This window comes from Pipistrellus hanaki, assembly GCF_964339955.1.
Source record: "Pipistrellus hanaki genome assembly, chromosome: 16".
NCBI lineage: Eukaryota > Metazoa > Chordata > Mammalia > Chiroptera > Vespertilionidae > Pipistrellus > Pipistrellus hanaki.
Genome location: NC_140518.1, coordinates 40,224,351 through 40,239,156, shown reverse-complemented (window position 1 = coordinate 40,239,156; position 14,806 = coordinate 40,224,351). Strand labels below are relative to the sequence as shown.

At 52.1% G+C, this 14,806-nt stretch overlaps 1 protein-coding gene across 4 annotated transcripts in view; it reads left to right on the top strand.

The window, feature by feature from the left end:
* The window catches only part of GAS7 (growth arrest specific 7), a gene marked incomplete at its 5' end in the record, with an annotated part of 195,460 nt that overhangs the window by 96,039 nt on the left and 84,615 nt on the right, over positions 1 to 14,806 (top strand). Inside the window, one exon of one of the 4 annotated variants that reach the window (XM_084863930.1) lies at positions 7,908 to 7,928. The exons of 2 other annotated variants lie outside the window; for them this stretch is intronic. In XM_084863930.1, coding sequence (XP_084720056.1) covers positions 7,908 to 7,928 — 21 coding nt within the window. Of the gene's footprint in view, positions 1 to 7,907; positions 7,929 to 14,391; positions 14,669 to 14,806 lie in introns of those variants that run through there. One more of the 4 variants, XM_084863931.1, reaches the window with a different exon arrangement.

The following is a 14,806-nucleotide window of genomic DNA, read 5'->3' as shown; positions in this document are numbered from 1 at the left end:
TCTGAGGCTCCGGAACCAGCATGTTGTGGGGGTCGTCATGCCCAGGTGACCCTGTTGGGGACATCCTGGGCCCCGACGGCACGATGGTGTCTGGAAACCATAGGCATTCCCACAGGTTCGCTCCCCGTGACAGGGAGGGGGTGCCACCAGCAAGAGAGGCTTCTCCGAAGGTTGGGTCCTTGGCATGCTGCCAAGCACAGGGCGTCTTTACCGGCGTTGAAAGTCAGACTCGCAGTGTTGGAGCGCTGGACACGAACGCTGTGTGTGTGTGTTGGTTGTGAAGTCAGGTGTACTCTTTACACATGCGTGAAACTGCTGGCCTTGAATGGTGAGCAAAGGGACCCGAATTCCCTGCTCCGGGGCCATGATTCCCTTCCCGGGGAAAGCCGCGGAGAAGGCAGGTCCTCGTGGAAGAGAGCCCCTTGCAGAGGAGCTGATGTGGCGCAGTGGGCAACATGGACGGGCACAGGCAGGCCAGCTGGGAGGCGTGAGGTCTGGGGCCGGAGGTGGCAGCCCCTCTCCCAGGGAGAGCAGGGGGATGCAGGGGGAGCTCCCAGGGTCAGACTGAAAAGGATGTGGTGATTCTGGCAGCGCGGGCCCTGCTCGCCCTGCACTCCTCCCAGTGGCCCCGGGATACTTCCTTCCTGGGCCAGGAGCCTGCAGGTTTGGATCCGCGCTCCTCTGGGGAGGACAATCCAATCTTCCCCACAACAGGCATGTTCCAGTGGCTGGCTTGCAGCTCTGTGTTGCTACCCCGTGGGGGTCTGCCCATGGTGTCATTTCACCTTCAGACCCCACGGATGTGTACATGTCCTCCCCAAGGCCGCTGTGCCTGCTCCTCGCCCCCTCAGACCCCTGCTTGTCTCTCGAGCGCTCTGTGCAGGCTGCTCCTCAGGCCACCTTCTCTGACAGCGCCCCCAGCTGGCGGTGCATGCCTGGCTCCTTACGCTGTTTACTCAGCTCCTCACAGGCCTCCTCCCCTTCCGAACATTCTCATCCGCTAATGGGGTAGCGATTTTCCATAGACGGAGCAGGACAGGTGTTTGTGGTTCCCTCTGCCCCAGAAACCTGTGCTTCCGTTCCAAGTGAGATTAGACCCAGGTTGGGGTGCCCTGCTCTGGGGTGAGAGGGAGTTGACCACCCATCGACAGCCCCCGGAAAGGGTGCACGGATCCCCTAGAGGCTGGCACCCCGCTGCACCCAGGAGATGATGGTGGTGAAGAGGCCGTAGCAGAAGGCTGCTCAGGACAGGGTGGCTGGTCAGTACAGGGTGGGGTGCTGATTCATGCTTTCTGTCTCAGATGATGGTATTCAATCCTTCAAAGCCAGGGAGCATTTTCTTCGAATGACTGCTTATGCAGAGACCCACCAGTTAAAACCAGGAGCTGCGCCCTGGTGGCCAGTGGGCAAAATCAGGAGCAGAGCTGTGGGGTTTAAGTTGTATGTCTTATTTTCGTTTTTGCCCACGGTTTCATTTAGAAATGTTTGGGTTGGTTGCCAACATCTAAACATCAGCAGATTTCACATTAAAAAATTCTGATTTCCAACGTTTCTTGCCGAAATGGGTAGCTCGATCCTGTGTGGCATCGATGTGCCAATGATCAGTGACAGATTTTTGTTTTTTGTTTTTTAAATACGTATTTTTTTTATTGTTGATAGTATTATGGATGTCCTCCAACCCCACCCTCCTCCTCTGTCCAACCCCTACCCACTCCCCACCTCCACCCCCAACCCCACCCCCACCCCAAGGCCTACATCAACCATTGTCAGTTTTCATGGGCTATGCAGATAAGTATATAAGTTCTTTGGTTTATCTCTTCTTGTCTCCTCCCCTCCCTTTCCCCCCAGTTATGTCAGTCTGTTCCATGTCTCTCTCTATGCTGCAGGTCTTATTTTGCTCATTAGAGGCCGGAAATAAATGAGACCATGTGATATCTGTCCTTCACTGATGGACCTGGAGACTATGACGCTAAGTGACATAAGCCAGTCAGTGGAAGGTTTTCCAGTTTGCCGCAGTCCCCACTCATCTCTTCTGTCTCCACACTGAGACCTATATTGGAACAGTTGGCATCATTCATTTGGTTTGTGATGTTTTTCTCACGTTTGGAGACATGTGAAATGCATCCAGTATTCATGTCTGTGAAAAATGGTCCATGCTTCTTCCTGAAAGTGAATGCATCATCTCTAAAGATCTGTGTTCTAGAAACAGAGATAGAACAGACCCCCTTCCCCTCTCAGAGCCAGTGGTTCTCAAAGCGAGATCCCTGAACCCCAGCAGCAGCACTCGGGAACATTTTAGAAATGCAGGCTGTTGGGTGTCACCCAAACCTGCTGACTCAGAAACCTGCAGGAAGGGGCCAGCAGTCTGTTATAATGGCCCTTCTGACACCACAGAAAGCACTGAGGCCTGGACAGGGAGCCGACGCCTGTTGTTGTCCCTCTCCATCCTTTCTGACCCAGAGGAAGGAAAGGCAGGGATCTCTGGCCTAAGACAGTGGTCAGCAAACAGCGGCTCATGAGCCACGTGTGGCTCTTTGGCCCCTCGAGTGTGACTCTTCCACAAAATACCACGTGCGGGTGCGCACGTACAGTGTGATTGAAACTTTGTGGCCCATGCACAGAAGTCGGTTTTCAGCTCTCTAAAGAAATTTCATTCGTGGTGCTGTTGATATTTGGCTCTGTTGACCAATGAGTTTGCCGACCACTGGCCTAAGAGAAGGAGTGAGGGGTTCCGCCCCACCCCCTCCAGGCAGAGTTCTGTGTGGGCCCTGAGGGCTGGCGGAGTTCAGCCAGCAGGGATCTCACAATCCTAGTCCCTTTTGTCCAGCCACCGCCTGTTCGGCATGTCCATCTGTGGCTGCCACGGGTGCCACAGTGGTGAGCAGCCTTCCAGGGTCCAGAGAGAGATGGTCACCAGGCCAGCTTCCCCTGGAAGAAGCACAGCCAGGCCAGGGCACTGAGTCTCGCCCAGAGAGATCAGGTAGGCGGCTCAGGCTTACCAGAGATGTCCAAGCATCCATGGCCTCACTGTCCCTAGGTGAAAACAATATGCCAGTTCTTTAAAAACATATGCATGGCCTTGGCCAGGTGGCTCAGTTGGTGAGAGCATCATTCCCATTCACCAAGGTTGCGGGTTCAAGCCCCGATCAGGGCTCATACAAGAATCAACCAATGAATCCATAAAGAAGTGGAACAACAGATCAGCATTTCTCTCTCCTTTCTTCTCTCTCTAAGATCAGTGAATAAAATTGAAAAGCATTTGAAAGCATATGGGTAAAAGCCCAGCATGTGAGCCTTTCAAGTCTAGCACTGACAGCTCAGACGGCTGTTGTCCTGGGTGGTCACGTGGCTCTGTCCGCTTTCCTTCCGGCTGGTGGCTTTAATGACGCCCGTGGGCAGTCCCAGCAGCCGGGAGAGTGCGTTTCCCAAGTGTATCTGCTTGGGGGGCTCTAGGCCTGGAGAGGCTTTCTCAGAGCCCCTAGCTACACCACTGCTGACCCGCCCCCCCCCCCCCAATTCTGTTCATTTGTGACTTGGAAACCTCTGAAGGCATTTCAGTGTGTTAGCCCCTCCTGGCGTACGACATATATAACACGGGCAGTGCTTCTCCCTCCACCTTCTTCTTTTTTTCTTTTTTTTAAGTTTCCTTTATTTTTTTTTATTTATTTTTTTTTACTTCTTGTCTCCTTCTCTCCCTCAACCCTCACGTGGGTGCCCAGGTGAGCCCAGGAAAGTAAGAACCCCTCTTCCTAAGTGGGCTGACAGATTCTGTTCAGAGTCCAGGGGAACCCCATCTATTCAGCACACACTTACTGGGTGCGTTTTCTGTGCCTGGGAACTTGGGGGGCTCAGACACCCGGGGTAGGACTGCTGGCCAGAGGCTGCCCGATCACCGCTGTGGGGCTGAGGAGCGGGCCAGCTTGCCTGGGAGGGAGACAGGCGGGGTGGGGCTGCATCTCCCAGGAGACAGCAAGACATGAGGCCTGGGCCCCTGGGCGGGGCAAGGCAGGTCCCTGTCCCTGCAGGAGCGTTGGACCCGCCCTCCCAGATGTCATGGGAGCTGAGCTTGGGTGCTGCCTTGTGCTCTTTTCCCCTGTGGGTGAGGCTGCTTGCCCCGGCTCCCAGCTCTGCCAGCTCTTACAGCTCCAACTCCAGTGGCTCTCCGTTGACTTTCTTCTCAGGTGTCATTTCAGCATGGTGGCCAGTCAGGGCTCCTGGCTGTGGAAATGCTAATCTTGGCACTTTCCTTCTCTCCTCTGGCACCTCCGCTGCAGTTAATGAGGCTTCTGCCATCAGCTATTACATTCTCCTGTGTGAAATGGGTAATGAGGGGCTGGTTGAACATGGCTCCACTGTAACCTCTGCCTGGAGATCTGCCTTTGGACAGGGGGGTCCAGGGCACCCTGCAGGCCAGCCTCAGGTACCGGGAGCGGCGTGAGGAGGAATTGCTCTAGCCTTGGCACAGAACACTGGGTTCAGACACTCCGTGTCTTGTGGTAAGACCCTGGGTAAGACCTTGGTTTATGCAATTATAAAATGATGTTCTCATGAGGGTCGGATAAGCTATTATACAAAGTTCATGTACTGGCCCCACAGCCGGGGCTTCAGCAGCTGAGAACAGCTGACAGTACCGAGTGTGGCGCCCCGGCCGTGGGATGGACCTGGCCGATGTGCAGTGAGGAAAAAAGGAACCAAACCCTAGCCAGTTTGGCTCAGTGGATGGATCGCCAGCCTGTGGTCCCAGGTTCGATTCTGGTCAAGGGCCCATATCTCGGTTGCAGGCTCGATCCCTGGCCTTGGTCAGGGCTCATGGGGGAGGCAACCAATCAATGTATCCTCCTCAAATAGATGTTTCTGACTGTCTCTCCCCCGCCTTTCCATTCTCTCTAAAAATCAGTGGAAAAAGTATCCTCGGGTGAGGATTTACAGAAGAAGAAAAAGAGAGAAAAGGAACCTAACGGTTTCTTTCCTGTTATCCAGTCTGTCTCCCTGTGAGGAGCGTGAGTGTGGAGGGGCGTTCTTTCCCGGCTGTCCTTGGTGATGGCAGCAGGGTGCACGTGAAGGCGGAGGCAGGCAGCTCCAGGTGGCAGCCAGGGACTTGCTGGGTTAGTTTGCAGATATATATATATATATATATATATATATATATATATATGTATACATACATATACATATATAAAATTGATTTTAGAGAAGAAGGGAGAGGGAGGGAAAGAGATAGAAACATCATGATTGGCTGCCTCCTGCACACCCCCTCCCAGGGATCAAGCCCACAACCCAGGCATGTGCCCTTGGCTGGTACCAAACCTGAGACCCGTCAGCCTGCAGGCCGACACTCTATCCATTGAGCTAAACCAGCTAGGGCTAGTTTGCAGCTCTTGTCCAGGGCCGCATTGGTCTTGGTCTGGTTTGGGGAGGGGGGTCGCCTGCTTTCCAGGGGCCCGTGGGGGTATGGGTGTCTCAGCTCATGATCCACTAAATTCCAGTCTTGTCCACCGGGCGCTGCAACCCCAGTTCCCCTGCCCTTGCTCTCGCTCCCACGATGGGCTCCGCCTGGGTCGGAGGAGTCAGGCTGTGTCGCTCTGCACAGGCAGCGGGGCTGCTGGGAACCCCGCACGGCAGCGTGAGTGACTCAGGGTTGGGGACTTCAGCCGATGACTCTCCTCCCAGGTTGCTCAGTGATGAGATGGGGACAGGAAGCTGGGGCAAGGCTAAATCTCATCATGGTTTTGGCCCTGAACTCTTTACAAGAATTCAGTGAAGTGGGTGTGGTATTTCTATATCTATTTGTAGAAAATAAAATTTAAAAAATGAGGTTCAAAGAGGTGACATGATTTCCCTGAGGTTCTAGAAGCCAGATTTGGGAACAAGCAAATGGATGTCTGTGAGCAACCGAGTGACGTGTGGGGGCTGTAACTTCTGTTTCTTATCCATGCCCACATCCCAGCGCATCCACACACACCTTGTTTTAGGACTTTCTGTCACAGGGTGGTTTCTAGAAGTTTCTGGAATCTTCTAGAGGCCCCCTGGTTGGAATGGAGATTTGCATTTTAATGAGTGGAAAAAAATAGGCAGAAGAGGATTTGCCAAAGGGAAAATCAAGTGCGCTCATGACTTCACTCCTCTTGTGTGCACAGCTGTTTCCTCTCTGCTCCCCCTCCCTTCATGGGGCCCACTGGCCACAGACGTGGGAAGTGGCTCAGGATGAGCAGAGAGCCAGACTCGATGGTCAGGGTCATCTTGCACAGGACAGTAATGGGGTCACCCCAGGAGCCTCTGGCTTCTGCCATCTGACCAGAACTAGTCCCTTAGGCATGATGGCAACATTAGCACCGGGACTGAGGAGGAGCGGCCTCTGCTTTGGGACTGGGGAGCCTTGGTGTTCAATCCCTGTATGTCTCTGGACCTCAGTTTCCCAATCTGTAAAATGGCAACCTGGGATCAAATGATCTCTAAGTTCCTTCCACCCCTGATTTTGAGGATGTTCTTTATTGTTGCTCATGCTATCTTTTTTTTTTTAATAATATATTTTATTGAATTTTTACAGAGAGGAAGAGAGAGGGATAGTTAGTTAGAAACATCGATGAGAGGGAATCATCGATCAGCTGCCTCTTGCACACCCCCTACTGGGGATGTGCCCTCAACCAAGGTACATGCCCTTGACCGGAATCGAACCTGGGACCTTTCAGTCCGCAGGCTGACGTTCTATCCACTGAGCCAAACCGGTTTCGGTATGCTCATGCTTTCTTAATTCAGTGCATTTTCTTAAAAATACTTTCCCCCACAATTCACTGCCCAAGTTTTCTTGCCATTTGAAGCACCATATACTGAATCCTAATCTGATCAACAGTGTTCATTTTAGGGGATGGAAAGTGAGATGGAATATGTCAAGGGAGATTTTATTAGTAAATTAAATTATCTAAATATTTAAAAATAAGACTATATTTGTACATTAGCTCATGATGGAATAGTTAAAATAAATATGCTCATCATGGAAAATACAGAAAAGCAGAAATAATTTTTAAAAATCTAGTATTCTGCCGAAACCGGTTTGGCTCAATGGATAGAGCGTCGGCTTGGGGACTGAAAGGTCCCAGGTTCGATTCCGGTCAAGGGCATGTACCTTGGTTGCGGGCATATCCCCAGTGGGGGGTGTGCAAGAGGCAGCTGATCGATGACTCTCTCTCATCAATATTTCTAACTATCTCTCTCCCTTCCTCTCTGTACAAAATCAATAATATATATATATATATATATATATATATATATATAATCTAGTATTCTTTCCCCCTTTTTTGCTGTATATAGTTGTCTACCTAATTGGGATCATATAGCATATTTGGAACTTTACATGCTGATTTGGGGGAAGGGCAGTGGTTTACTGATTGTAAGCATGATAAACACATTTTTAAAAATCAATTTTTTTATTTTTTAAGTACAACATTTTTAATGTAATAAAATTATCAGTATCATTAAAACAGCCAGAGGAGTCCCACAACACAACGCTGACCTTTGTCACCACTTTTGCGTGTCTCCTTAGCTCTTCACAGGGTGGGCACAGCGTGTTTTTCCATGGCTGAGATCATGCTGGGCTCTCTGATTTCTAAAGCCGGAACTACTCTTAGAAGATGGTATAAAGAGGGTTTTGATGACAGAAAGCATCAGTCACTGGGTGGTTTATTAGTCTTGACTTATTTCAGAGGCAGAGAAAGACTTGGTTCATTGAAAATGAATGTTAAATATGCAGAAAACCATTACTCACGTTCCCCGGCAACGGCAGTGGCCTCTGTGGTGTCCGACACGCGCAGCCTTGCCAGGGCCAGGGAGGGACAAAGGCCTTTTGTGCGGGGATCCTCCCAGCAGTGTCCCCGAAGCCTCGGCCTCCCCCGGGGTCGGCATGTGTGTGGATGCAAAAGGCAGCATCCACGGTAAGTGCTCCCGCCTGGCCGGAGGCTTCGCCGGGGCTGGCCTGGAAGGCTGTTGCAGGAGAAACACATGCCTGTTTCCAGGGGAGAGGGAGGAGGAGGAGGAGGAGGAGGAGAGGCCAGGGCCCACGTGCCGGCCCGGTGGGGGCTGGGACCCCCACCAGAGGGCACACGGTGTGCTGGGTTTCTGAGCTGGGGGTCTGCACTCACTAGAAGCTGGTCAGGCACAGGGGCCTTTAGATGCTTCCTTCTCCTGGCATCGCCCTCATTGCGTTCCCTCAGTGCCTGGGAGCCAGTGGGCGGGTCCTCACTTGCACATCTTGGAGAACCTTTCTGTTTCTTTTTCTTTTTTTTCTTTTTTAATATATTTTATTGATTTTTCACAGAAAGAAAGGGATAGAGATAGAGAGCTAGAAACATCGATGAGAGAGAAACATCAACCAGCTGCCTCCTGCACACCCCCCACCGGGGATGTGCCTGCAACCAAGGTACATGCCCCTGACCGGAATCGAACCCGGGACCCTTGAGCCTGCAGACCGACGCTCTATCCACTGAGCCAAACCAGTTTCGGTACCTTCCTGTGTCTTGCACATGAAACATGGTTGCACCAGGGCTGACTGTGGAGGACTCAGGTCTCAGCGTTGCAGACAGAAACTCAGAGGTGCAGGGCAGTGGGTCCCACCGTCCAACAGATGTTTCTGAGCGCCCTTAGTGAGGAGCAAGGTAGTGAGCACACGCCATGGGACACACTCTTCAGTGGCATTTCTCCGTAGCGCTCGGAGAGGGGCCGTGCCAAGCCCTGGTGAGCAGTGAGCGGGGGGGAAAAAAAACAAAAACGGATCCCCTGGGTAATGTTTCCCTTTGCCTGTTTTTCTTTTTTGCATGATTTTAAGATTATCTTTTATTATTTTTGTAATGGATTATTGATTTTAATCTATTCTGGTCTTTTCTAACGGAACCCTTCTTAATCACACATTGCTTCTTTATTGGCTTTTCTGTCTTGCGATTTAGGGAGCTCTTTTTAAGTCTGCCCTGCACTTTATTGAATTGCCTTTTTATGTTTTTGTTTTTTCACATCTGTCTAATGTGGATTTAAATAAGCAATTTTTGTATAAGCCTTACCTCATCCGTTTTCTTCCTTGTGTCATTCTTTCTATGTTGGCTGTTTCTTTTTCCATTATGGATTTCTGTTCCTCTTTTAGAGAGCTCCCAACTTGTCTTCTAGCAGTTTCTGGACTCTTTCTTCCGAGTCATTTTCTGAGATGTGCTCTCCCTTTGAGCCTGCAGGATGGCACGTACTCACCCTGATCCCACGTGCTTTTCCCACCGTTCTGTACTCATTCTCGGACGAGGCAGGACCCGTGTAGATATTGCATAGACCAGCAGACCGAGTGCATGCATGTCGACTGCCGCTGGCCGTGGCACCTTGACGGAGGGCTGAAGCCTTCCCTCGGTTGCTTGCCGGTAGCTCAGTGACGCCCACACCTCCCAGTCCACTTCCTGTTTTCAGACTGGCTCTCACTTGAGCGCTGCTGTTTTACGGCCTGGTTCTCTGATATTCTGATTGATGAAGGGCCTTGGACCCACCGTGTTGAGTGGGAGAAGCTGCTGCCAGTCACCTCACAGGAGCCCTTGGCCTAGCGGGCCCGGGGCCAGCCACTACCCACATCCCCGTTCGTCCTCTCTCCTGCTTTCTTCTCTATTGCTCTTTCCTCCTTCCCCGAGTGTCTCACACTCACAGCCCCTTCGGTGCGAAGATCAGATTCCCACACTCACCCCTCTTTCTGAGCCGGATGGAACCAGGGCATCCTCTCTGTAATTAGTGAGCATGGTCCTCTCTGTCTCACTCGGGCACTGTTAACCTCCTATTTCTTGTTGGGACTCCCTCCTCAGTTGGTTTCTGTGACTCTGATTCCAGGACTCACATTCCTCCTTTCCCCATCGTGTAGCCCCTGCGTGGGAGCCATGGGCTGGGCTGGAGCAGAAAAGAATGAAGAGCTGGTTCCTGATTTCGAGTCCTGGAGAGCGGCCCCAGGGTCTGCACACACTGGTGGAGGGCACCGGGGCAGGGGCAGGGGCAGGGGTCGGGGTCCAAGGAGTATCGGGGAGACTTCGTTCTCCCATCATGTGGAGAACATGCCCCAAGGTTCAGCTCTTCCTCCTTCTTTATGAACCCTGAGCCGACCCCCAGGATTTTGCCACCCTCCCCACGCAGGTGCTCCAGCTCCGTGTGCTCAGGGCCAGGCTCACCCCGATTGCTCACCAGTCACTTTGAACCTAAGTATGAAGCCAGCACACCCTCCCAATCCTTCTCCCACCGCAGTTGATCTTGGCTGGGTTACTTGTCCTAGTTCTCTTCGAAATCAACTTCTACTTTCTCCCAGTCCCCCCACGTCTCATCAGCCACCCAGGCTTCTGTTGCTTGCTACTTGATGTCCCTCTGCCCTGGGTGAGCCCTCTCTCTCCTTTCCCGCTGTCAGGCAAATTCCGAATCTCCTGAGAAGCCTCCCCTGACCGCTCCGCCCTAAAGCGGCTTGCCCAGCGCTGGGTTCTGAAAGCTCTCATTGTCTGTCCGTTTATCACTTGGCACTTAGTATAGACTCCCTTGTTGGCTATTTCTTCTTTTTTCTCTTTCGTGTTTGTGCCTTATCTTACCCCTGTCAGACGCCCAGTCTTTTGTATTGTACTTGCCCTCACCGCCCACAGTGTTCAGGAAAAGGTGGTCAGTGACTATTAGTGACTATGGGTAACTGGGCTGGTCACGTGGCCAAGGGGCTGCTTATCAGGAGCCGGGGGTCTTCGAGGTCCTGCCCCCTGGAGTCTACACCGGCTCCGGAATAATTCTTCGCCTCATGACTGTGAAGTAGTTAGAAGAAGTGAGTCATTGCCATGCCCAGATGTTCTTCCTTATTGATAATCTTTAGGAGACAGCACGATTCGTTCTAGAGAAGACATTGGCCTGGCCCTGGCCAGTTGTTCAGTGGTTAGAGCATCGGCCCGAAGAAAGCATTATGGGCTGAAGAGTCACAGGTTCGATTCCCAGGGCACGTGTGGGAGGCAACCAGTCAATGTGTCTCTCTCACCTCTCTCTCTCTCTCTCTCTCTCTCTCTCTCTCTCTCTCTCTCTCTCTCTCTTTCTCTCTCTCTCTCTCTGCCTCTTCTTCCTCCCTTCCACACTCTCTCTAAAGATCAATGGGAAAAATATTCTTGGGTGAGGATTAACAAAAGACAGAAGAGATGGGCCTGGGTGAACCTGGCCTGGGTATGTGTATTTCAGTTTTCAGCTCGGCTGAAACAGAGACTAAGAGCAAGAGGGTGGTTTGCAGCGGATTCTTTAACCCCAGAAAACGCAGCACCGTGGAAATGATTGTGTCTTTCTGCTTTTGGATTTCCTACTGTTTCTCATTTGCTCACATGGCCCCATGTGTGGAAACCTACCTGTTTGCAGAAACCTGGAAAGGGAGAACAATGCATGCTTTTCACAGCGACGCTAATGATAGATGCCTATCGATCAAGCAAAAAGAAAAGTGACTTCCTCATCCAAAACCTGGGGGAACCCCAAATGGCAACAACCCCTAGAATGTGTTTGCAAGTCGTACGCACCCGGACCTGACTGGTTAGAATCGAACATCCACGGGGCTGGCTTCTGCTGCCTGGCTCAGGCTGGAGCAGATTCGCCTCCTGGTTTATAGTGGCCAGGAAGGTCCCTTGCCTTTGGCTGGAGGCCACAATGGGAACTGCCTCAGTTTCCCTGAGATTGGACCATAGTGAGCCCTGCCCCAGGTGCCCCGACCTCATTTTCTGGTCATCTTAGTCACTGTGCTCGCCAAGAGGCTGGGCCGCACAGCTCACCTTCCCCGGAGAGCCTGCCCCAGTGCACGTCATGACGTGGCTCACGTCTCCATCTAAACTAGGGGTGTCGAACTCAATCAGAGAAGGGGCCAAAATCTAAAATCCAGCCTAAATCGCGGGCCGAATGGTTTACTGAACAGTCATAAACTGACAATGTCATAAACTGACAGCGGAGTGCAGTGATGACAGCGCGGTGCGGGCCACATTGCAAGGCCTGGCGGGCTGGATTTGGCCCGCGGGCCTTGTGTTTGACACATGTGATCTAAACGAACGTGTATGTGTGCATGTGCGTGTGTGTGTGTGTGTGTGTGTGTGTTTAGTAAAACACACATAAAAAAATGTGCCAGTGTAACCATTTTCAGTAGCTTTAAACACATTGGCCTTCTTGTGCAACCATCCTCACCGTCCATTTCCAGGACTTTTTCATCTTGCAAAACCGAAACTCTGCATCCGTTAAGCAGGAACTCCCCATGGCCCCCGGCCTCCAGCACCTGGCAGCCGCCATTCTACTTTCTATGTCTATGATCCTGACTGTTCTAGGAACCTCACAGAAGTGGATTCAAGTGTTTGCGGTTTTGTGACTGGCTTCTTTTTATTTAGCATAATGCCCTCAAGGTTCATTCATGTTGTGGCATGTGTCAGAGTTTCCTTCCTTTTTGAGGCTGAATAATGTCCCATTGTGTGTGTGTTTATGTGCGTGTGTGCCTGTATGCGTGTGTGTGTGTGTGTGTGTGTGTGTGTGTGTGTTCGCGCTCCCACTCACGCGTGCCTGTGTGTCACATTTTGTTTATCATTCACCCATCAGTAGACACTTGCGTTGCTTCTATCCCTTGGCTAGTGTGAACAATGCTGCCATAAACAGGGGTGTGCCAATATATCTGTTCGAGTCCCTGCGCTCATATCTCTTGAATATATGCCCGGTCCTAGAATTGCTAGGTCATATGGTGATTCTATGTTTAATATTTTAGGAGCTGCCATACAGTTTCCATAGCAGCTGTGCCATGCTGCATTCCCACCAGCAGGGGTTCCAGCGTGCCCAGGTCCTCGCTAGCACTTGTTTTCTCTGTGCTTTTTAAAAATTTTTATTTATTTTTATTTTATTTTATTGATTTTCCACAGAGAGGAAGGGAGAGGGATAGAGAGCTAGAAACGTTGATGAGAGAGAAACATCGACCAGCTGCCTCCTGCACACCCCCTACCGGGGATGTGCCCGCAACCAATGTTCATGTCCTTGACCGGATTCGAACCTGGGACCTTTCAGTCCACAGGCCGATGCTCTATCCACTGAGCCAAACTGGTTTCGGCATTTTCTGTGCTTTTGATAGCCATTGCACTGGGTGCGAGGTCACATCTCACTGTGCTTTGCATTTCCCCAGTGGTGAGCCATGAGGAGCATCTTTCCACGTGCTCATTGGCCTTTTGCAGATCTTCTTTGGAGAACGGTCCTTGGCCTGTTCCTAGTTAGGTTGTATGATTTTAGGTGGTGGTTGAGCCGAAACTAGTTTGTGCCCAGGAATCAGCAGCTCTCGGCCGCTGCTGACAGTAACAACATGGCCAGCCTTTCACTGAGCACTCCCATCCCCTCCCTCTGCGCTAAGTGTTTGTATGGATTCCCGCCTTTATCTCACAGCCACCTACTGAGGACCGTGCTGTGCTTCTCTCCGCTTTACCCTTGAAGGAGCCACAGTGTAGAGGCCTTGCTTTCCTATCACAGCTGCTGAATCGATAGGGTGTGACCCTGATCGGACTCGTCTCTAGGGGATGGCACCGAATTCCAACCCCGCCCGGGGAGCTGGCATTGAAACGGAAACCACCCAGACTTCAGGACCTTGGTCCCCACAGAAAATCCCATTTTCTCCCATATGGAGAGCCAGTTCCTAAAACCCCACAGGCCTGCCTCTGGAAGCAAACACAGAAACGGGTGGCGTTTTAAGTGCCAAGCCCTCGGCTGCTCAGAAAACGCTTTCTACACGGAACCATGTACCATGTTCACCGAGGACCCACGGCCCCACCCAAATCCATTTTCTGGAGGAGGCTGCATTATGCTCAGGGGCCAGTCCTTTCCCCACGTGCCACCGACAGCTTTGTGATCGGCAGCCCTTTTTCGTCTGAGATGCACAGCATCTCTCGCCGGAAGCCCGAAGTCTGTCCGGATTTGGAAGTGGGGAGGGAGAATGAAGGCAGGGGGTCCGCCTCTTACCCCCATGGGCACCAGCTTCCTGGCCCCGGGAAGATCTAAGGCTGGCCTCTTTGGGGATCATTCTCTGTTCCTTTTAAGTTGGGCCTTATCTGGCCTTGGGTTCACACCGCCTGGACAGGGGCCAGGGCCAGAGCCCTGACTTGGAGCTGGGAAGAAGCCGGCGGGACATTCCCCAGCAGGGCTTGGGCAGGCCCAGCGCGTCCCGCCTAACGTGCAGCGGACAAAGCCGCCCTTGTCCGCGGGCCTGGGGGTGGGAGGCATCTGGTCAGTGACACAGGCTTGGCCATTGTATGTCGTGACCTCAGCCAACTTTTTTTTAGCTGAGAAAGGGGAAAAAGAGAGAGTGTTTAAAAAAAAAAAAAAAAAAGGGAAAGAAAGAACTCCCCGAGAAGCTGCATCTGGAAAGTCCGGCGGCGATGACTTCCCACACGGGCTGGAGCGGATCTGGGAGGAACTGTGCAATGTAGTGGGTTCTTTGTGAAAGAGCGGCCCCAAGAGAAGCCACAGGAACATCCTCCGGGGCCCCCGAGCCCTGACCCGGGAGCCGCGCGCTTCAGCCTCCTTTCCCGCGGAGGGTGCCATGCGAAGGCAGCTGGCAGGGGCCTGGCCCTGAGTCTGGGGGCGTCAGACAAGGGCCCCAGCCTCTCCTCCGAGTTAGCAGCCCCCCAAGGAGATGAGCTGTCCTCTGATGGTAAGCACGGACCCCGCTCGCCTGCCGATGGGTGGGCTCGGCTTGCTTTCCCGCTGCCTGTTTCCATAATGACTTTGACGCTTGAAAGAGGCAGCTCTTTAAAGAGAACCTCAAGCTGTGGGCTCCGCTGATGAACTC